At 45.0% G+C, this 21,589-nt stretch overlaps 1 protein-coding gene across 3 annotated transcripts in view; it reads left to right on the top strand.

Moving 5' to 3' along the window:
* The first annotated feature begins 197 nt into the window (after positions 1 to 197).
* The window catches only part of LOC114028440 (heat shock factor protein 3-like), a 56,553-nt gene continuing 35,161 nt past the window's right edge, over positions 198 to 21,589 (top strand). For all 3 annotated transcript variants that reach the window (XM_027842679.1, XM_027842678.1, XM_027842677.1), the window contains exons 1-2: positions 198 to 412; positions 21,077 to 21,185. In XM_027842679.1, coding sequence (XP_027698480.1) covers positions 317 to 412; positions 21,077 to 21,185 — 205 coding nt within the window. In that variant the 5' untranslated portion in view covers positions 198 to 316. The remainder of the gene's footprint in view (positions 413 to 21,076; positions 21,186 to 21,589) is intronic.

Here is a 21,589-nt window from a genome sequence, read left to right as displayed (position 1 = left end):
CGTCGGGGCCCCCCGCCCCCCTTCCCCCCCCCCCCTCCCCCCCCCCCTCGAGCGCACCTTGCCCTTTCCGGGCTCCCCCCCCCCCCAGCGCGTGTCTCGAGGTCACGTGTCCCCCCCTGCCCCACCAGTGACGTGTGTGGTCCTGCCACCAATCGAAGCTCCCCTTCGGGCTCGGGGCTCCGCCCCCCATCAATGGGGTGGGGCCGGGGACTGGCCTGCCCTGGACAGCCTGAGGCGTCTTGGCCAGTTGTTGGAGTTGGGCTTTCGACTCTAGTGTGTCTGCTACCTTCTCGTCTTGGTCCGGCTCTTTAGCGTCATGGAGGGGGCTTCCTCGGTGGTGCCTGGTTTCCTGGCTAAGCTCTGGGCTCTGGTCAACGACTCGACCACCGACGACGTGATCGCTTGGAGCCGGGTAAGGGCCAGGGTGGCTGCGCATGCGCAGCGAGCGAGTTGGAGCGCGAGCCCGGGGACTGGGCTCCGCGAGGTGTAGGAGAGCCCGGAGCTGCTGGACGCCTCGCGGGCCAGGGTGCGTGGGGAGGGGCCCGCGCTCCGGAGTCCCGGGCTACTCATGCGCCCCTCCTCCTGTTCCACGTGCCCCTTGGCTCCCTGCCTCCCCGATTCCCCACAGGGGGCCACCGTTCGGGGCTCCGGGGTGGGGGGGCGAGGGCGTTTCCCTCGTGCTGCCCCAAAGTGCCCAAAGCCGACCGTCGGGGTCCCCGGGGATCTCTGATTGCGCTCAAGTTTGCAGGAGTGGGTGGCCCTTGCCCCATATATTTTGTAGTGGGGGGCTCCTGCCCTAAAGAGCCTGGGGATTTTTGGGGGGCGGTCTACTCCTGCCCCTGAGATCTGCGGGGCGAGAGAGTTAGTGGAGACTACTGTTAATGATGATTTACCCTGGGATTACTCCTGCCCTAAGAAGTTTTTGCAGGACTAGAGAACTTTTTTTGGGGAGGGGGCTATTCTTGCCCAGAGGAGATTTCAGGACGGGAGAGTAGGGGGTGCTATTCTTCCCGCAAAGAATTTTTCAAAGCGGGAGAGTTTTGGGGGGCTACTTTTGGAGTAAGGAGTTTGCAGGGTGGGAGTGTTGGGAGGTGCTAACTGCTGCAAGAAGTTTTGCAGAACTTGAGTTTTTTGGAGGCTACACTTGCCTCAAAGTGTTTGCAGGACTGGAGCGTGAGGGAGGTGTGCTTACCCCAAGGAGTTTTTCAAAGCGGGAGAGTTTGGGGTGGGAGGAACTACTCCTCTCCCAGGGAGTTTGCGGGACTGGAGACTTGGGAAGCTACTACAAGTTTAGCTGGGCGAGTTTGCTGGGAGGGAGGGGGGCGCACGGATTAGTCTCGCCTTAAAGAGTTTACAAAACGGGAGACTGGGGGGGGCTACTCTTGCCCCTACGGCTTTGTAGGAGAGAGTTGGGAAGGTCCTCCTCTAAAGAGTTTTTCCAGAGCGGCATTGCTTGGAGTTGGGGGGCGCTTACTCTTGCCATATAAAGTTTACAGAACGGGAGAGTTGGGGGGGGCTACTCATACCCCAAGAAATTTTACAAGGAGGGAGAGATTTTGGGGGAGCTATTCTTCTCCCAACAAGTTTGCAGGACAGGAGAATTGGGAAGCTACTGCTCCGGGGAATTTTGCAGAGTGGGTATGCTTTTTTTGGGGGGAGGGAACTACTCTACCCCCAAAGAGTTTACAGAATGGGACAGTTGGAGAGGAGTTACTCTTGCCGCAAGGAGTGCAAGGCGGGAGAGTTTGGGGACTACTACCCCAAGGAATTTGCAGGGCGGAAGCATTTGTGGGGGCTATTCATGCCCCCCAAAGTTTTGAGGTGGCTCCTGGAGTCAAGAGTTTGAGGGTGTCTATTCTTGTCTGCAAGAATTTCTAGGACTGGAGAGTTTCCAAGAGGGTTACTTCTGCTGGAAAGAGGGGGGGGGGCCTAGTTTGGGGGTGGCTCCTAAGTTTTAAGAGTAAGAGAGTTTGCGACGGGGCTACTCCTCCCGCGAAGGCGGGGAGCGGGTTGGCAGCTGTGCTTACCTGCAAGAGTTTGCAGGAAAGCTTCTGGCAAAAACAGTTGGGGGTGGGGGGTGCAAGACTTTTGAAGTGGCTATTTACTTGGCGTGAGTTTGCACGGTGGGGAGTTTGCAGCGAGGCTACTGTAGCTGGGAAGACTAGGGAGGCTCAAGAGTTTCGAGGTCGGGGATTTCTCTTGCCCTGCAAATTCTGTAAAGGGGCTACTCCTGCTGGCTGGAGGCTTTTTTTTGTTTGTTTGTTTGTTTGTTTTGTTCTTTTTGTTTGTTTTTGGGAAGGGGTGAGAGTGTGGGCAGAGGCTATTTTGGTCTGCTAGAGTTTTCAGGGTTCCATTCCTGCCTGAAAACTGGGATGGCAGTTTGCAGGGTGGGAGTATGCAAGGGGCCAGTCTTGCCAACAAGATTTTGCAGGGCGGGAAAGTTTGCTGGACACTCTCCTTGCAGAGAGCTACTTGTGCTTGGAGAGCCCGCTACTCCTGCCTGAAAGACTTCGTTGCATTTGAAGCAGCCTCCTCCCCTCCCCCCTCCCAGTTTATTGCCCACAAGAGTTTGCTTTTCTCCTCCTGCAAATGCCTGTTTGTTCCCAGTCATCCCAGCGGGCTTACAATTATAGAATTCCAAAACTGGAAGTGGGAAGGCTTGCTAGTACCATCGGGCGCCCCCCCCCCCCAGCTTTTGCATAAGTTGCCCCTCCCAGCCCCTTGCCCTTTGAATGCCCCTATCTTCCTTGCAGGCTCAGCTCAGGCGACCCCTCCTTAACTACCTGTGTGACCTTTCTAAGACACTTTTACATCCCTGTACCTCAGTTTCCTCCTTTGTAAAATGAAGTTGGATCAGATTTACTTGACCTCTGAGGTCCCTTCAGTTCTAGATACAGGATGCTAAATGTGACCTTGGCTAAGTCCCTTCATTTCCCTGGGCCTCAGTTTCCCTTTCTATAAAACAATAGAGCTTTACTAGATGGTCTCTGAGGTCCTTTCCAGCTCTCCACCTAAGATGCTATGGGAAACCTTCGCTGAACCCTTGAGCCATTAGTAATATTTCTCTTCAGATTGCTTTGTATCTATTTACCTATCTGTGTATAGGTTGTCTCTTTCCAGTAGACTATAAGCTGTATCAGGGTAGGGACTGTTTTTCCTCATTGGAATCGAACAACCTCTGTCCATAGCAAGCATGTAATACAAGTTTGTCAGATTGAATTGGAAGGATTTCAGATGCCCACCTGCCCAGCCTGATGCTCCATGGGTAACTCTCCCACTGACAAAGTAAGCTCCTTGGAGGCAGGGACTGGTTTGGTTGTTGCCTTTTTGTCCCCAAACTTAGAACTTGGGAAACCTCTTAATAAAGTGCCTTGTTAAATGGTGTTTGTTGCGAGATCGGCTAGCTCCCTTCCCCCTTGCCAAGCCTAGCACAACGCCTGGTGCACTGACTGCATTGGAACTCAGTTGGCCCCTGAGGTGAGCAGCCGACTTCTGCTTGGGAACATTGCTAATCTGGCTGCCTCTGAGGGTTCTGCCCCCGGGGCCAAGCACAAGTCTGATCCTTTCAAATATTTGAAGACACTTATCCCCCCCCCTCCAATCCCCCCCCCCCACCATGAGGCTTGCTTTCTTGCACCAAGGTCTGACTTGGCCTCATTCTGCAGAAATCCCCTATCCCTGCCACCCCCCATAGGGGAATCTTTGGAATTCTTTGGAATCCCTGCTTATTACCAAACTGTAGACCTGCAGAGCTAGGAAGGACCTCAGAAGGCTTCTCTTTTTCCTCTCTCGTCTTAATGGTACCTAAACACCTCTGTCTAGTGAGGCAGCTTTCTTAGCTTCTGGTCCTCAAGCCTCCAGGTTGGCCTGGACCTCAGAAACTGCCCAGCCCGCCCAGCTCAGCCCTTATATAAGCAGGAATTAGACCCATTCTTCGAGCTTAACCATAGTCAGGCCGACAGTTTGGGCACACACAAAAATGAAGAGGCTGGCCAGCTAGGGCTAGCTGGAGCCTCAGAGGCTTGGTAATCAATAATCGTCCCTTCTGAACAGTGTTTATTTGGTGCCGAACTCTGGTTCAGACTCAATGTTTGTCTGCCTGTCTGAATGTCAATTGACATCAGAACGAATTTTAACGTTTACTAAGTCCCCATTAAGTGTTGGGGTTATGGCGGGAGGTGAGTAAAATAACCATTGGGGCTATGTTTAGCAAGGGCAAAACCTCTGGAGTTAGAGGCTGGGTTCAAATCCTCACTTGGTTGCAGATCAGCCATGTGCCAATGGGTCAGTCCTTCCACCTCCCTTTCCAGCTCTAGGTCTGGGCTTTTCAAAACACAGAAAGCTGCACCTTGGTGGTAACCCTTTTCCAGAGGTCAGACAGGCTGCCTCCTTTGGCAATTAAGGCAGGAATAGCAGCTGCTATTTCTCTAGTCCTTTAAAGTCTCCCAGCCCCATTTTGTATAACCTTCTCCATAGGAAGAAATTGAGGCCCCCGGGGGAGGGGGCAGGGACTTGGCCAAGATCGTACATACACCTCAATGGAATTCAAGCCCAGGCTGGCTCCAAGTCCGGTGTTTCTCCCACTACACAAAACATTGTCATTTAACCCTTTCCTAACTTTCGATTCCCAGACCTTGGTACCAGTTGATTGGCCCATTTCTTAAAGCTTAGAAGAATGACCTCAAATAGCAAAGTTTACTAAGTTTTTCTACAGCATAATTTTTAGAAGTCATGGATTGGTATAGAGTTGGAGGAGACCTTTACCACAGACCATGGAATATTAGAGCTAGACTAGACCTAGAGACAAGCCAGTCTAACCCCTTAATTTTACAGATGAGGAAACAGGCCCAGAGCGCAGAGGGGATTTGCTTACAGTCTTGCTAGGGAGTAGGTAGCAAAATTAGAACTTGAGCCCAAACCCCAACAATGTACTGGTCTAAGCTCAGTCACTGTAAGGGCATCAAAACAGACCCCTCATTTGGGGACAATATATCAAGAGTTTCTCTCATGCTGGTGCTTCAGAAAACCCCAGGGGTTTAAGTCATTCTAAGTCCCAAGGGGCCAGCATGGTTAAATTTGCATATGATTAGTCTGGGAAACTCTTAGCCCAAGAAACAAGCAAGAATCTACCCCACATAGTTCTGGAGAGCCAAGCCCGAGGTAGGGCAGGGAGCACTGTAATGTGAGAGTCGGGCCTCGGAGCAAGAGGATACTGAAGCCAGCTGCCCGGGTACCACCAGATGGCTCGCCCAGCCAGCTGCAATTCCTCTTAGAATCCTCTAGTGAACTTGAAAGCCCAGCCCGAGAACCATCTTCTTCCTGAAGCCATTTGTGATCTCTCCCAGCTGTTGGTACCTCCCCAGACGGAATTTCATAAGGATCAATGTCAAGTTTTCCCTTTGGAGTCCAAAAAATCAACTGCACCCCTCCCTGGCCCCCTCATACCTTGTATGATTTTGCACACACTTGGTTGATGAACGTGTCTCCCACAAGAGACTGTGCAAACTTCGGGGACTCCGAATTTTGTCATAGTATTACCAGTGCCTAGCACAGTGCCAGGCACAGAGAAGAAGGTACTTAGTAAATACATGGTTGAATCACAACTGGTAGCTGCCCCCCCCCCCTTTATTGTTCAGTGGTACAGTAGTCTTGTGATGGTTTTAACACATATACTTGTTGGCCTTCGTTGTGAGCTGCCCGGAAGGATCACAGAACCTCCCTTTAGAAGGGACCTTGGAGGTCATTCAGTGCAACTCCCTCCCTCTTTCCTTCAGCTTTGGGCAGTGATGTACCAAGGTCACAGGCAGTGGGAGTGGTGGAGAGCAGAGCAGAGATTGGAACCCATGCTCTGGGACTCGGAGTCCAGTGTTCTTCCCTGTGCCCCAGTGCCTCTCTGTTGCCTGCTGAGCTGTTGGAAGCTCTTCCATGGGCGTGGGTGTTGGGTGTGCTGTACAGTGTCCCTCCTCACTTCAGGAGGCACACAGACCAAGCCTCACGCCTATTACCATATTACACGCAAACCATTTCCTTTTGGGGTTTATGCCAGAATGGCTCCCCTGTCCACAAACACTGTGTTATAACCCTGCTGGTGTTTTCCTAGTTACCGTTAGGGCACACGCATGCTAGTCCACTGTGGAGCACCATCTAAAAATGTCTGAAATTCCATAAGTTAGAATTGCTCCTTGTTCTTGGCGAGGGGAGGGGACGAAAGCAGAGGCTGAAAAAAAAGTATTTATTTGTAGGAGAAAAACTATGTTCTTTCTGTCTTGTCAGTTAATGAAATTAACTCTAGAATGAATCCAAGTATTGAAGAATGAAATGAATAGCAAATCAAATCTGGGCCATTCACATCAGTCCAATTTTGTCACTCTATTAATTCCACCAAATTACATTTCCGTCTTTCACTTAAGTCCTCCACCAGTGCCTGGGCTTCCCGGTGGCCTAAGCCAGTGGAGCATTGGCCCTGTCCAGCCAGCCCTGCTGAGCTGGAGGGGTTTGGAGCTGGGGCCTGTGAAGGGCCCTTACCCCTGGGGCCCGGTTCAGAGAGACTTGGTATCCCCAAGAGTGGCCATCACATGGGAAATTTTGTTTTCAGCTTCAGCCACTCAAGAAGTCTGAAATCACAGATCTGTGGATTGAAGTAAGTCCATAAAGCTCTGGAACAACCTTTGTCTCGTTCTCTCTCTTTTTAAAAAAAAGTCTTTTTTATCATGAACTTAATAAACATTAGCATTTCAGTATACAAAGGACAAAAACCAGTGTCATATATGAAGTTGAGCCTCCCTTCTGTCCAGGTTGGTATTTTTTTTAAATGTACATTAAATATAACATGGTGGTAACAAAATTGAATGACTTCTTGCTCTCTTCTGTGTCTTATTTAAAATGCTTCTTGGGCCCTATTTGGCATCCTTCCACCACCCACCAACTCCTTTCAATAATAATAGCTAACATGTCTCTAGCCCTTTAAGGTTTGCAAAGCATTTTATACACGTCCTTCTCTCATTTAGTCCTCACAACAAATGGAAGTTCTCTTGTACAAAGTAAGTTCCATCAAGCGGACTGAATGGACTGTGGCTGAAAGTGGATCTCATTTTGTGCCTCCAGCCAGGAAGCAGGCTCCTTCTTCAGACTTCTGAAGTTGGGCTTGGCCATTGCATTGATTGGCCTTCTTGAGTCTTTCCAAGTTGTTGTTCCGTAAATATCAGAGATTGAGTTAGCAATAGTGGGGGGCATGTTGATAGCCTGGGAGAATAAGCTTTTTTTTTCCCATGGCCTGCTTCAAAGTTCATCAATGTGTTCCTCCATCCAGCCTCCAGATGCCAAACTAGAAGGTCCCAGGACAGTCCTAAAGGGACTACATCAGTAGGTGTTAATAAAGCTTATCATCTGCGAATAACTGACTAACAAAGTTTAAACACCAGAGTTGTGGGGTTTTTTTCCCCAACTTAATAGACATTTCTATTTGTTTGGAGATGAAAACATTACCTGGAAAAGCTTAGGTGGTCCCAGAAAGAGAAGAAAGGGCCAGGAGTGACTAAGGAATATTCATAGTTAGCTTTCACCTAGTGTATGTGTGTCTTTTTTTGCCACCAAAGTCCCTGGTTTTGCCAAATGTGTCAACATCAGAAACACATCTGATTGCATCAGTGGAAATGACACTGAAGAACATTGCCTTCGCCGCTGCCCCTTATGTCTGACTTGCAGTCAAACCCTTCCCGAGGCATTGCCCCCCCCCATTAGAACATGAGCTCCATGACAGCAGGGACTATCTGACTTTTCTGTTTGTACCCCCAGTGCTTTGTATGCCGCAAGCACTTAATAAATGCTGTCATTTAAATGGTACTTCTGGTTCTGCTCGCTTCACAATACATCAGTTTCCATGGTTCTCTGAATTTGTCCTTTTATGATTTCTTAGTGACACGATATTCCATTCCGTTCAGAGAACACGACGTGTTTAGCCATTCTCCAAAGGATGAGCACCCACTCTGTACAACATAAAGGCCTCTGTCCTTACTCTGGCATACACAGAGCCTTTCCTTTCTGTCTTTGACCTCTTTGGGGTTTATGTTTAGTAGTGGTATTGCCGGGTCAAAAGGTAGGCAGAGCTGAGTGAGTTTTTGCAAAAAGAGCCTAATGGCTTTCCAGAATGGTCAGACCAACAGTGCATGTGTGTGCCTGTTCTCACTTAGCCCTTCCAGCCATTTGATCATCCTTCCCAATCTCATGGGTGTGAGCTGGACCCTCAGAGGTGTTTTAATTTGCATTTGTCTTACTATTAGTCATTTGGAGCATTTTTTCCTATGTGGTATTGATTGCAGTTCTTCTAAAAATGGCCTGTTCATAATCCTTTGAGCTATTGGGAAATGGTTCGTACGTATTTGTATCAATTCCTTATGTATCTTGGATAGCAAACCTTTATTAGAGAAATTTACTTCAAAGATTTTTTAACCAGTTAGCTGTTTCCCTGCTAACTATAACTGCATTGATTTTTGTTGTAGAAAAACCTTTTCAATTTTATGTAATCAAAATTGTCCATTTTTTATATTCCTCTCATTCCATTGTTTAGTTATATCTTCTTCTCCCATATCCATAATTATAAAATATGTCTCCTTCCCTTCCCCTCTAATTTGTTTATGATATAAGAGGTTTTTAGAGAACAGCAGCATCGTGTCAGGGACAGATAGCCAGTGTCAAAGTAAGGAAGCCCTGGGTTCAGGTCCTACCTCTAACCAACCCATCTTGGCCATGTGACCCTAAGTCAAGTCATTTAGTCTCTCTGTGCTCTGGGCAACTCTCTAAGATTTTAAAGTTACCCACACCAATGAAATCAAAAGTTCACTTCTTAACTCTAAGAGCTTTTGTGTTTAAATCACGTATTCATCTGGAGTTTATAGTGGTATGTGGTAGGAGGGTTTGGTCTAAGCCTAATTTCTTCCAGACTACCTTCTAGGTTGTCCAGTAGTTTTTTTGGAATAGGAAGGGGCCCTTATGGCTGTAGCTGGTGTATTTTGGGTTTATTGAACACTGTGCTACTGTGTTCAATTGTCCTTAGGTACAGTCTAGGTTCTGTGTGCCTAATCTGTTCCATTGACATGTTTTTCTGTTATTTGACCAATACCACATTATTTCGATTACTGCTTTGCAGTATGACTTGAGATCTGGTACTGCTAGATCGCTATCATTCCTTTTTTTCATTTCTTCATTGAGATTATTGACCTTTTTCTCTAGATGAATTTTATTGTTATTTTGTCTTAATTTTCTGAGGTGTAAAACACTGGGACTCCTGAGTGTAGAAACAGATTAAAATAGATTTGGAAAATATTTAACAAAATAAATAAAAATACAATAAAACACAGATAGTATTACATTTTGAAGCTTAAGTCCACATGTGGTCCATAGGGATCCCCATGGACAGTTTGCTGACCCAGTTTCTCTTTGAGTTTGACACCATTGACTGATTGTGTAAATTAATTTAGCTAGTGTTGTCATTTTTATTATCTTAGCATGACCAAGAACAAGTGATGTCCCTCAATTTTTTGTCTTTTATTTTTTAAAATAATTTTTTACTGATATTTTTTACATCACCTAACGTTTTCAAATTAAAATTTCTTCTTCTGAATTTAAACACCAAATAAACCTTGAGCATTTCCATTTACCTAGTAGGACATAAAAGGAGGATTGTATATGAAACAGTGAAACTCTGTTTCACTCCTCTTACTTTAAAATATATATATGATAAATTCCACAAGTTACTTTCCAAACTGTTTTGTTTGTGTTTCCTTCTGAACTTCCTTCTTTTCTGTGTATATATTTTTTAAATGTTTCAATGACTTTTTCTTTTGGCATCAGTATTGCTAACCTCCCTCCCCCCAATAAAAACTTAGCGAATAAAACAAGCAGTCCCTTGTAACAACTAAGCCTAGTTAAGCAACACAAATCCATTGGAGGCCATGTCCAAAAATGTGTGCCCCTTGCGACACCCTACACCCGAGTCCATGGCTTCTCTGTCATGAGGTAAAGGACACGCTTCATCATCATCAGAGAAGGGGGACCGTCACGGCATTAATCAGCTTTCAAAGTTGTTTTTCTTTACAGTGTTGTCCTTGTAGAAGTTGTTCTCAAGGGTTCCTACTACCCAGGATTCTTTGAAATCATTGGTCGTCATTTCTTACAGTGCAATAACATGACATTACATTCAAGTTACCCAATTTGTTTAGCCATTTCTCACTTCAGAGTTTGCCCCTTAGATCCCCATTCTGTTCTTTCCTTTTCATCCTCCATTAAGGATCAGGGAGTTGGTTTTGCTCACCCCATGTGAGCGCCCCTCCCCCTTAACTCTCCCATCCTTATTTGTTTGACTGTTGAGTTTGATGTATTTCTCAGTCAGCATGTGCATTCAGCCCTTCTTGAGGTTCATCTGGTTCTGTCTCTACTCCTTCCTCCATATTTGTATACTCTTCTCATGCACTCTGATGATGAGAAATAGTTCTGTCCCCATTCTTCCTCTTCTCTACACTGGTGTATTCTTTCTTCAGCCCTCCGTTGTTTCCCCTCTTCTAACCCTCAGAACAGAACCAATCCATCCAGAGGTCTTCTGGCTTTCTTATTTATCTCCTTCGATACCCTTTGAAGGCTTGAAGGTTCTGAAGGGACCCTTGTTTCTTCTACTCCGATTAGATGTTAGCACTGCATCTTCATTCAGCTCCTTCCAGTTGATGAAATACATTTCCCTTTCCAGATTTCTCTGGACTCTTACGTTTGTATTTCAGAGTTCCTACTCAGCTTTGGTCTAAAGTCCTCTATTACATTAAACTTCAGCTTTTTTATCTGTAGGGTAATACTCAGCTTTGTGTGGTTGGGGTTTTTGGGGGGGGTAGAGGAGGTACACCTATATTTTTGGTCCTTTAGATCTCTTGTTTATGATAGAAGTTTACAGAACTTAGGTAATCCTGCCTGTGACTCCTTTCATATTTGCCATTTGGGCTCCTTGCAATATTTTTTCCTTGATGTAGGAGCTTTGGATTTTGGCAATGATATTCCTGGGATTTTTCCTTTTGAGGTTTATTTCAGGAGGTGATTGGCAGACTATTTCCATCTTCACTTTGCCCTCTGTTTCTAATACATTTGGGTAGTTTTCATTTACAATTTCTTGAACTTTCCAGGCTTTTTTAAAAACCATGGTTTTCAGGAAGTCTAATGATTCATAAATTATTTTCTTTTCCTTGACATATTTTCCAAGTCATGTTTGATATTAAATAGTGCACATTTTCCTTCTATGTCTTCAGCTTTGGATTTTGTTCCAATACTTACTGTTTTTTCATAGAGTCATTGGTTTTTGTTTTGTCTCTTCTAGTTTTCAGGGAGTGCATTTCTTTTTTCTTTCTTTTTTTTTAAGTTTAATCTGTCTTTTTTTTTTTTTTGAGGCAGTCAGGGTTAAGTGGCTTGCCAGGGTCACAACAGCTAGTAAGTGTCTGAGCTCAGATATCCAGGGTTGGTGCTCTTGTCCACTATGTCACCTAAACTGCCCCAGGGAGTGCATTTCTTAGGCAAGATTTACCACTTTCTGTTCTAAACAGTGTATTCTACTTCCAATTCTTTGCTCCAAAGATTTTATTTCATTTTCAAAATCCTTTCATTTCTTCTAGCTCTTTTAGGAAATTCCTTTTAGAAAATCCATTTTTTGCTTTGAGTTTCCGCTTGGAGTTATCAGAAACTTAGTCTCTATCTAGGATGAATTTTGTGGCATTTCCAGATCTAGAATAATTCTGGATACTGGTTAGTAGCTGTCTTTCTTTCCTCATCTCTCTAACCTTAGTTCTTGAATTGGGGCATTGTGCCAAAGCTAGGCTCTTTCATCTTTTGAGTTTTAGGATATGAGGTTTGGCCCTGCTTGCTCTGCTCCTCCATCCCCTGGGTTCCTGTGCTGACCTCTGCCTCCTGGAATTAGTCTCTTACAGTGCCTTGGGAGTTCCTGGTGTCTCCGGCCTGTCTCTAGGTAGTTTGGGGTCACACTGCTAGATTAACCTGTTAAGTGCCAGCTTTGTTGGTGGTGGTCCTCCTTCCTGTTGCCCTTGGGCTAAATGGCTAACTTTTTGTGCAGTTTTGGAGTAGAAATAACTTGTAGTTTCTCATTGAATTTCCTGATGGTTACTTGGTTTGGTACAAATTTGAGTTTTTTATTGGGGTAGGTAAGTGGGAGCTGGGGGTGGGGGTGTCTGTTCAGACAACCATTTTGTCTGGAAACCAGTTCAACAACAGTGAATAACTCGTTGAAAAAAATATTCTATCCTAAGTAATATTCCATATGCCTAGTCCCCTATTTCTACAAAAAAGGGGAGGTGATGCCTTCTTATCTCCTCTTTTAGGCCAAGCTTGGCCATGACTTCACAGCATTCGGTTTCTGTTGTTTCCATTTCTTCTTTTGTAAAAAGTGTTTTTCATATCACTCATCAATACACGGTCTGGATGTGTCTTACCTCATGTATAAATAGGCATATATGCCTATGTATGTATTTTATATACTTACACACACACACACACACACACACACACACACACACACACACACGAGAGAAGGATTTCTTTTTCTGTTTTGCCCTGCTGGGTTTTAGTAGTTAATATTCATTCCCTTCTAACAATTCTGTCTCAAACTGGCCGGGTAGAGGTAGTGTGACTTTGTAGGGCAGAGACCTGAGGCCCAGAGAAGAAGGGATTTGGACTTGAAGGTCACATAGGAAGTGGAAGAACTGGAGCCGGAATCTCCATGTCTGCTGCTGCCAAATACAGTGGTCTCACCACTTCTCTGCTTGCCTCTCATTGAGTGTACATTGCCAGCACCATGCCCAGTACCTAGTGGGATGTCTTTCAAGAAAGCAGTAGTTGTTTTGGGTTTTTTTATAGCAGGTACTTATATAATTGAATGAGATCATCTTACTCCATTAGCCGTGCCTGCTCCCTAGTCTGCCTACCTACTTTGCTGTCACTAATCCCATTGCCAATACTCCAGAAGTCCCCATTGATCAGTTGGTTGATTGATCTAGCACCTGCTGAGAGAGAAAACCAGACTGAGCCTGAAAGTTGTTGTCACTCATTTGGCCTTCTTTGCCTGCTATGAGGCAGTCCTACTGTAAAGTCAATGAGAGGGGTCCCACGTTCCATACTCCCACAAAGAGAAAGTAACTAACATTTAGGGAAGTTTGTCAAATGTTTGCCCAAGTCAATTTCATTTATTCAGAAGGCTCTGGGTCCTCTGATGGCTCAAGTGCAGGCCCAGTGCCACATCTGGATCATCCACATTTCCTGACTGCCACTTAGGGTCAAGAATGCTCTCAGACTTGGAATCAGAAGGCTTGGATTCAAGTCTCAGCTTAGTTCCTTACCAGCATTGGCCTTTCTTGAGTTTGTTGCTTTATCTGTAAAATGGGATGATCATACTTGCACCACCTCCTAGGGTTATTGTGTGGAGGATACTTTTAAAGTGAGCTGTGAGGCAGAGTCAAAATGATGGCAGAGGAGCAAGAAGAAGTACACAGTTTTTTGTGTCCCCCTCCCACCCCCTCCCCACCCTCCAACAGAAAACACACCAGACTGAATTCTGGTCAGGAAATTCAAAAAAATCACAGTGAATCATTTTTCCAGTCAAGGTTGACATTATGAGACAGAGAGAACTGTTGGCCCTAGAAGGGGCTGGGGGTACGGGTATGGGTACAGGTGGGGGTGGTGGTCTGTTCTGTAAAGACAAACAAGTTGGGAAGATTTAGGAACTCTGATCAATGTAATGACAAGCCACCATTGTGGAGGCCTAATGATGAAACATCCATCCCTGATAGAGAGGTGAAGGACTCAGAGTGCAGAGGGAGATAGATACTTTTTGACATGGCCAATGAGGAAATTAGTTTTGCTTTACTATGCACGTTTGTAATAGGAGTGTTTTTTTTCCTTTTCAATTTGGGAGTGGGATGGGAAGGAGAGAAGGTAGATTTTGTTGATTGCAAAACTAAAATTGAGTTAAAAAAATAAATGAAGCCACAAATGAAATCTTATTCTTAGAGCACTGGGTTGGTTTATTTTGGTGTTTTATTGTTAACTTCTTGTTTTTAGTGTCTAAATCTGGAGTCTCCAACTGGACAGTGAGCTCCTCAAGGGCAGCTGGGGCTCCAGGCTGACCATGGAACAGTGTGTAATAAAACACTTCCTCCCTTTATTCATTTGGTAGTCCTTTCTCCAGTGTCCCTGCCCAAATTGCCTTTGGACCATCTATGCTGCTGCTTTTCAATTCTATTAGAACTGCAAAAAGATTGATCTTTCTGTTTGGAGTGGTAGCTTGTAGTGAGATGGGCACCACTCTGCCATGTGCTGTGTTACCCTGTTTATTGGTGACTTGGCTGAAGCGGCATATGCCCCCGATTACACATTGTCAGATGATACAATGGTGGGAGGGACAACATTAGGTTGAATTTAAAACAAAGGGGGAAAAAAGAAATTTAATGGAGACAGATGGAATGTTTTATACCTGGATTCAAAAGATCAACTTCACAAATACCGGTTGGGGAAGTCATGGCCAGCAGCTTTAGAAAAAAGAAATTCGAGGGCTTTAGGTGGACACGTTCAATTGTAGTAAATGGAGTGACGAGGCAGCCAAAAACTGTCGATGCCATCTTGGGCTCCATTAAGAAAAGTTGTGGAAATGAGGCTCACTCTATGCTGTACCTTGACTGACTTCTACATAGAGCTGTGGAGAGCAGTGGTAACAAATTAAATTAAAAACCACTGACTTATTAGAAAACCACCAATTGGCATTATCTATGGCACGTTTGTATTCTTATTCTGTCCAGTGTAAAGGATCTCAGAGCTGTCGAGTGAACCCCTCATTTTAGAGATGAGGACGCTGATGTATTTGCCCAGGGTGATACACTGAGTTTCTGAGGTGACATTTAAACCCATGCCTTGGGCTTTTTCCTTTTGGTTCTAGGCAGCACAGTTGAGGAAGGTCATCAGTAAGTGGGAGAGCTTTGGCGGAGGGAAGCCAGGATGGTGAAAGGCCTTGGGGGTCTGTCCCTATTGTAGGCAGATAGATGGAAGGAACTGTGGTTGTTGGCCCAGGCCTTCAGGGATGTAGGATTACAGACTAAAGCATCCAGCCCCAAACTATTGTGATAATTCACACTGTTAGGAAAAAATGTCCGAGCAGGTACTCCCCAATATGTCTATATTTATATAGACATATATATATGTAATATACATAAATTACTAAGATCAAAATAATTGAAGTTAAAAATATATGATAAAGATGACTATTTATAAAAACTTATTTACTAATGGTATAGAAAACCTTTCTATTCTCAGTTAAAATGAGAATTTTGGAATGAGAGCAGCATGATTGAATATGTCTCATTATTTTAAAATTGTTTAGTTTAAGGCTTGTTAATGCAGAAGCCTGAAGGTCTGGTTTTAAGTTTAGTTATTTTGGTAATTGGTTTTAATTGCTGTTATAGTTTTTAAAAAGACTGAGTCACTGATATCACTAATATTCACTGATTATGCAAAGGTTTCTGTTGAGAAGCAACGTAGTATAGTAGATAGAGTGTTGGGCTTGGAGTCAGAAAGACCTGGGTTCAAATCCCACCTCAGACAGCCACTTAATAGCTTTGGCACCTTGGGGAAGTCACTTAACCTCTCTCTGTCTCAGTTTCCTCATCTGTAAAATGAGTGGGTTGTCCTACATTATCTTTTCAGCCCCTTTTAGTTCTAAATCTATGAAATTAGAAAATTCAGCTTGTAAATTTCCATCTTCCTTAATTGGGGCTGAGGGTAGAGGATGGTCCCTGGGGGCTAGGTCCCAGGTTCGTAGGTGGGAAGAAAGGAGCAACAGCAAGGCAAATAGCAGGCTGCCTGGGTAGGCCCTGGCTTTCATCATTGGCATCTGTGTTGTCCTGTGGGGTGGAGTTCTTGGGAACAGGACTACAGACCACTTGATCGCTAAGCCTGCTGGCAGCCACAGCAGCTAAGCCTGCTGGCAGCCACAGCAGCTGTGCCTGCTCTTCTGAGGCTCCCTCGGGGGGGGGGGGGGGAAGAACCCCAGCAGTGGAGCCAGGGCCAGATGATCTGTAAGGGGTGGGTTGCTATGGCAAATGCTGGGGTGCAGGGACAGAGAAGGAGAGCACCTCAGTGAGTTATCTCGTGTTCCCCACTTGGTAGACCACTGACCTTAGAGCTAGAAGGGACCTCAGAGGTTTCCTAGTCTAGTCCCTTCATTTTAAAGATGAGGAAACTGAGGCCCAGGGAGCTTATGACTTGTCTCTGTGTGTTGGACTAGTCATTACAGTTCCTTCCACTCCTGAAATTCTGTGATTTGGTGCCCCCTGGAATAGGAGCAAAGAGAACTGCTTTTGAACCCTAGTGTGGCTATTAACTCCTTGTGTACCATGTCTGTTGGCATCCACAAAGTGAGGAGCTGGGCTGATGGGTCTTTTCCACCTTTGATGAGCTGGGATCAGCTGAGCTTGGGAGGGGGGCCCTATCCCACACTCTCATACCTGGGTTCAGCAGTCTCCTTTAGCCCTGTGATGTTGGGAATTCTGTTCATGTTGAAGCTGCTGGACATTTGCTTTTTCTTCCAGTCTGTTTCTTCTCCTGATTGATCCAGTGGGTAAAACTGGAAGGTTAAATGGTCTGTTGGAGGCACCCCCAACCAGAATGGCCCCCACTAAAGTCTGCCCACCCTCCTTAGCATCCTCCAAAGGCCCTTCCAGGAATGGGGAATTCAGTCCCCACTGTAAGAGCCATTTAGACTGCTGTAATTAATTGGTCAGACATTCTGCCTTACATCAATCAGGTGTCTTGTTTGGCTTGTGTATTCTGAGTGAGGGAACGTCAAGCCCTGGCCAATGGTGAAATCTCGGTTAAATTGTTTTCTCTGAGATAGACTTAGAGCCCAGTTACAAGCTGGTGAAAAACAAACCGATTTTCCTTGAAGTGATGTACTCTCTCTCGGCAGTTCCTATATCTGAGTGATTAGATTTGGATATTTATAGCAGAAGGTTAAGTAGAAAAGAATGGGGCCTGGTGGGAGGAGGCCGGCCTGGGGAATGCTGCCATCTGGTGGGGCTCAGAAGAAAGCAGTCTCTGAAGCTGGGCTTTCATGGTAAACAGAATGGGGGCCCCAGGCATGAACGGCCAGGCCCCCCCCCACATTTTATAGAGGAGCAGACACACCCAGAGAGCGGAGAGGGGGTCTTCATTTTGGTGGAAATGAAAGAATTGTACTGTCCTTGCCCCTTTTTCATGACATGATCCATGTAAATATATTTCTCAAATAATTTTATTCAAATAAAAATAAGAATTTATTAGCATTTTATGATACAAACACATCTTAAAATACACAGACTTATTTATTGATAAAAATCCTTGACAGTATTCATGTTGCTGACATAAAAAAAGGCAGCTTGCTTTAGTGGCTAGGAAGCTGGCCTGGGAGCCTGGGAGGCCTGGATTCATGTGCTGCCCCTGACGCCCCCTGGCTGGGTGAGCTTGTGGGCAAGGCCCTTCACTTCTCGGTGGTGAGAGGCTGACAAGAAGGTGAGTTCCTCATATGAATGAAGGAACAGGCCACTTTTCTATCCTTAATGCAAACTTAGAAAAATAACCAGAATGATATGTGATGAGGCAGGTAGGAGCTCTCCTTGGAATTATGAGCAAAGCAAGTCTAACTTCTCCCAAATACTGATTGTGTGGCTTCTAATATCTCAGTGCCCCAAGCAGTCCCCCCACCCAGACCAGACGGGGTAGAAAAGGTGCCAGGCTGTACTAGTAGGTGGCACTTCCCATGCCAATGAAATTACCCATTAGTACCCCAAATCAAAGTCACTTATAAACAGGTGTTCTTGTCTTGATGTGGTGTGTGTATCAAATGATATTTTTTAATTCCCAAGGAGGGGCTTGCTATTTAAACATGAAGGAGGTGAATCCTTTTGCCCAGTCAATTGCCCACTCCCTAATTCATCTGTTAAGTTGGGATTTTTATCTCTTGTTACTTTTTTCTTAAAGGATAACACACTTGCGATCTTGAGTTAGTGTGTAAGTGGTAGATATTAGTCTGAGGAAATTGGAAGGGAAATGGCCCGATTTGATTTAACTCTCCCATGCCCACAGTCAAGCCCTGGCTTGTTCAGATGCCAATTAGCCAATTTGTTGACTGAACCAAGTTCCTTGTTTCTCTAGCCTTTTTATCTTTCTAGTCCCTGTCTGGGCTATTTGAGGTCTTTCAAAGGACAAACAAAGAAAAGGAGAGGCTCAAAAGACCTTGGATAGAATTTCCACTCCCTGGGGGTTCTTCTGTCCTTTGGGGCAGTCAAATCCAGGTTAACTTCAGGAACCAGGAACGCAGATGTGAGCCACAGCGAATGCTAGGAATGATTTTACCAGCAGGGGGTAAAAGAAAGCCCAGACTTGGATAATTCCTAATCCAGCCCCCCTCCCCCCAGAACACCCACCTGGAGCTCCCAGTTCATTGACCACCCAGGGATTTCAGACTTTTTAAATATATTACCAGACAAAGGCAACTTAGACTGGACCCAGCTATTCAGGGTGACTCCTTGGCTCTCTAGGACCAGTTTGGATCTTGCTGGGGGTAGGGGTGGAGGATGTGAAAGGGGGGAATGTCCAGATCTAAGTTCATTTCTTCAGAACTAAATTAGGCTTGCCCAACTCTACCACTGACTGGGTATTTCACTTCAGGCAAGTTATTTCTTTTTGGGTCACAGTTTCCCCAACTATAAAATGAGGGTGTAAGACTAAATTATCACTGAGGTCCTTGCTAGTATTGATATACAATGATTTTGTAGTCAGCTACTGAGGAGTTAAGGGAAGAGGAGGTAAGAGACCTTAGAAATTGGACTCAGTGTTACCACCTGAAATGGAGTTAGTGTGTGGTTTGTTGGAAAGAACATTTTACTCTGAAAGTTGGGAGACTTGTGTTCTGGTCTTAACTCTGTGACTGACTTAGCTTGTGGCTTGGAACAAACTGCCAAATGGCTCAGTTTTGAGAATTTTGAATTTTGCATTTTTCCCCTCTTTTAAAATCTGGAAAATAAGGAAATTGGACTATATATGATTTCTAGTTTTCTCATTAGGCCACTTAAAATTCATAAATTTAAAGATTTAAATTCTGAGTCAAGTGAATTTGTGAAAAAGGGGAGGGAAGCAAAGATTTTTGGTTTTTTGGCCATTTTGGACTTAGAGTCTAAAGACAAGGGTTCAAATGAAAACTGCCCATTCCTAGTCACTTGGTCGGTCAGTTTCCTTGTCTAGAGGAAGGTGAGTACCGATCTGTTGGGGTCTTTGAAGGAAAAGCAGGCTTGTAAACGTAGACTTGTCACTTGTTCACTCCTGAGCTCAGTGATTGCACTGGGGCCCCCCCTCATAACCCAACCCTTAAATGATTTAGTAAGTAGGCTTCAAGAATGACTGTGGTCAAAAATGCCATTACCCTGTGGTCAGCTTGGTGATGAGGCTACTCGTGCTGAGGGTTGGTTGGCCGTCTTCTGGCAGATAATCCAGTCCCTCCATAGGCCCATCCTTCAGGCCCTTCCAGCTTGGTAAGGGCAGCCAGAACTTGTGCTCCACTATTACGGACTTCAAGAACCTAAGGCCATTTTCATGCCGAGATGAAGAGACAGCAGAGGATTTAATGGTTATGATTATAATCTATAAAATGGAGCTAACCATTCTTACTTTACCTGTCTTCCAAGGCCATTGGGAGGTTTGCATGAGATAATGACTAAAATACTTTCTAGTGACCGTGGGCCTTAGAATTAATAGTTAGGATTATCAGCCTGTCAAACTCTACATGTCTTTCTTAGACCTACACTTCCTCCAGCCTTTCTTGTTTCAGTTTAGGGGACCACCTCACCATCCTTTTAATATCCTGGGTCCACAACCTTGGAATCATTCTTGACTTTCTTCTCCTCTCCCAACACTATTGTTGAGCTTGCAGTTCACTAAAATTCTTGGGTATTTTTCAGACAAACTGTTTTCTAAAGCACGGCTCTCTCCTGTTGGATGTGTGAAATTCATTCATATCTTGGGCTTAACTTAATATATTGGGCCCAGTGCTCCAGCCTTTCAGACTCTTATCATCCAATGTGTGTTAACCCTCCCTCTCAGCTAGATGTTGCCTGCAAATCAGCAAATTGACCTTTATCCACGTCACCGATAAGAATAAGTGATTTTTGAAAGACTCCTTTCGGGGTTGATGCAAATGAATGAATGACAACTCTTGGGGTCCATCCATTCAACCAGTTCTAAAACCACCCAGTTGTACTGACATCTTCTGGGCCGCATCTCTTCATCTTTCCTCCAAGAAGAGCATGAGGTAGTTTTATCACATACTTTGCTAAACTTGTAATAGACTCAGTCTCTAGCATTCCCTGGATCTACTGGCTTAGTGACCCTGTCAGAAAAGGAAATATGGTTAGTTTGGAATGACCTGTTCTTACTACGCTGGCAAGTGCCTCCACGTTTCCACTTCTGAGAATCCCCAGCTTCCTTAAAGGCCCAGCTTTGATGCTACCTCCTACAAGAAACCCATGTTAGAGTCCTTGGTTAATAGTTCCCTCTTCTGTTCACTGAATAGAAGTATGCAATCTTGTATCAACTATATATATATCTTTTTATATTCTGTATTTGGAATAGAGTGTAAGCTCCTTGTGGGCAGAGATTTTTTTTAATCACTGGTATATAGTGTCTTGAATATAGTAAGTACCTTAAAATGTTTATACAATTAAATTTATTAATATTTTACCCTTGTGATCTTTCTCCACCCCCCACCCCACCCCCTTCCACTCGAAGCATGAATTTAGAGAGTTCATTGTGTATACACAAGGATAGAGATGTGTGACTAAGTTGCAGGTAGCTCTCTGAAGGGCGTCACAGGGCCTTGGGCCGTGACTTTTGGCCATAGGTTTACATGGGTCCCTGGCTTTGGGTGGTATGTGCTTAGCCATCCTCTGGACACGCCTTTCTTTGTTGTGTATGTTTGCCTTCAGTGTGTGACCTTTCGTTATTTTCTTCTTTCCAGAACGGCCAGAGCTTCGGCATCTTGGATGAACAGAAGTTTTGCAAAGAGCTGCTTCCCAAATACTTCAAACATAACAATCTCTCCAGCTTTATCCGCCAGCTCAATATGTGTAAGTACAGGGCTTCACACTCTGGACCATGCCCTTAATATCTGAACCCTCACTCCACATTTGATGGTAGCCATTCCAGCTTCCAGTTGTCATTACATGACCATTCAAAGATGAGAAGTTTCTGTCTTCCTGGGGCCTTCCTGTTCTCAGCTCAAATCTTGTCTCAGTAAAATTTTTGGACCTTTCAGAGCCAGGGCCCAAGATTCCACTTCTTGGAGGAATAAAAACTATTCATCCAGGCCCCAGCCCTCTTTCCCTATGTTGAGTCTAAACACTTTGCTGTTGGGAGAACAAGGAGCCAGTGAATTAATTCACGGAGTAGATACTCTGTGTGTGTGTGCGTGTGTGTGTGTGTGTGTGTGTGTGTGCGTGTGTGTGCGTGTGTGTGTGTGCGTGTGTGTGTG

This window comes from Vombatus ursinus, unplaced genomic scaffold (genome assembly GCF_900497805.2).
Source record: "Vombatus ursinus unplaced genomic scaffold, bare-nosed wombat genome assembly UNPS02014882.1, whole genome shotgun sequence".
Classification (NCBI taxonomy): domain Eukaryota; kingdom Metazoa; phylum Chordata; class Mammalia; order Diprotodontia; family Vombatidae; genus Vombatus; species Vombatus ursinus.
The sequence above is the reverse complement of the archived record's forward strand: the minus strand, read 5'-3'. Positions and strand labels throughout refer to the sequence as shown.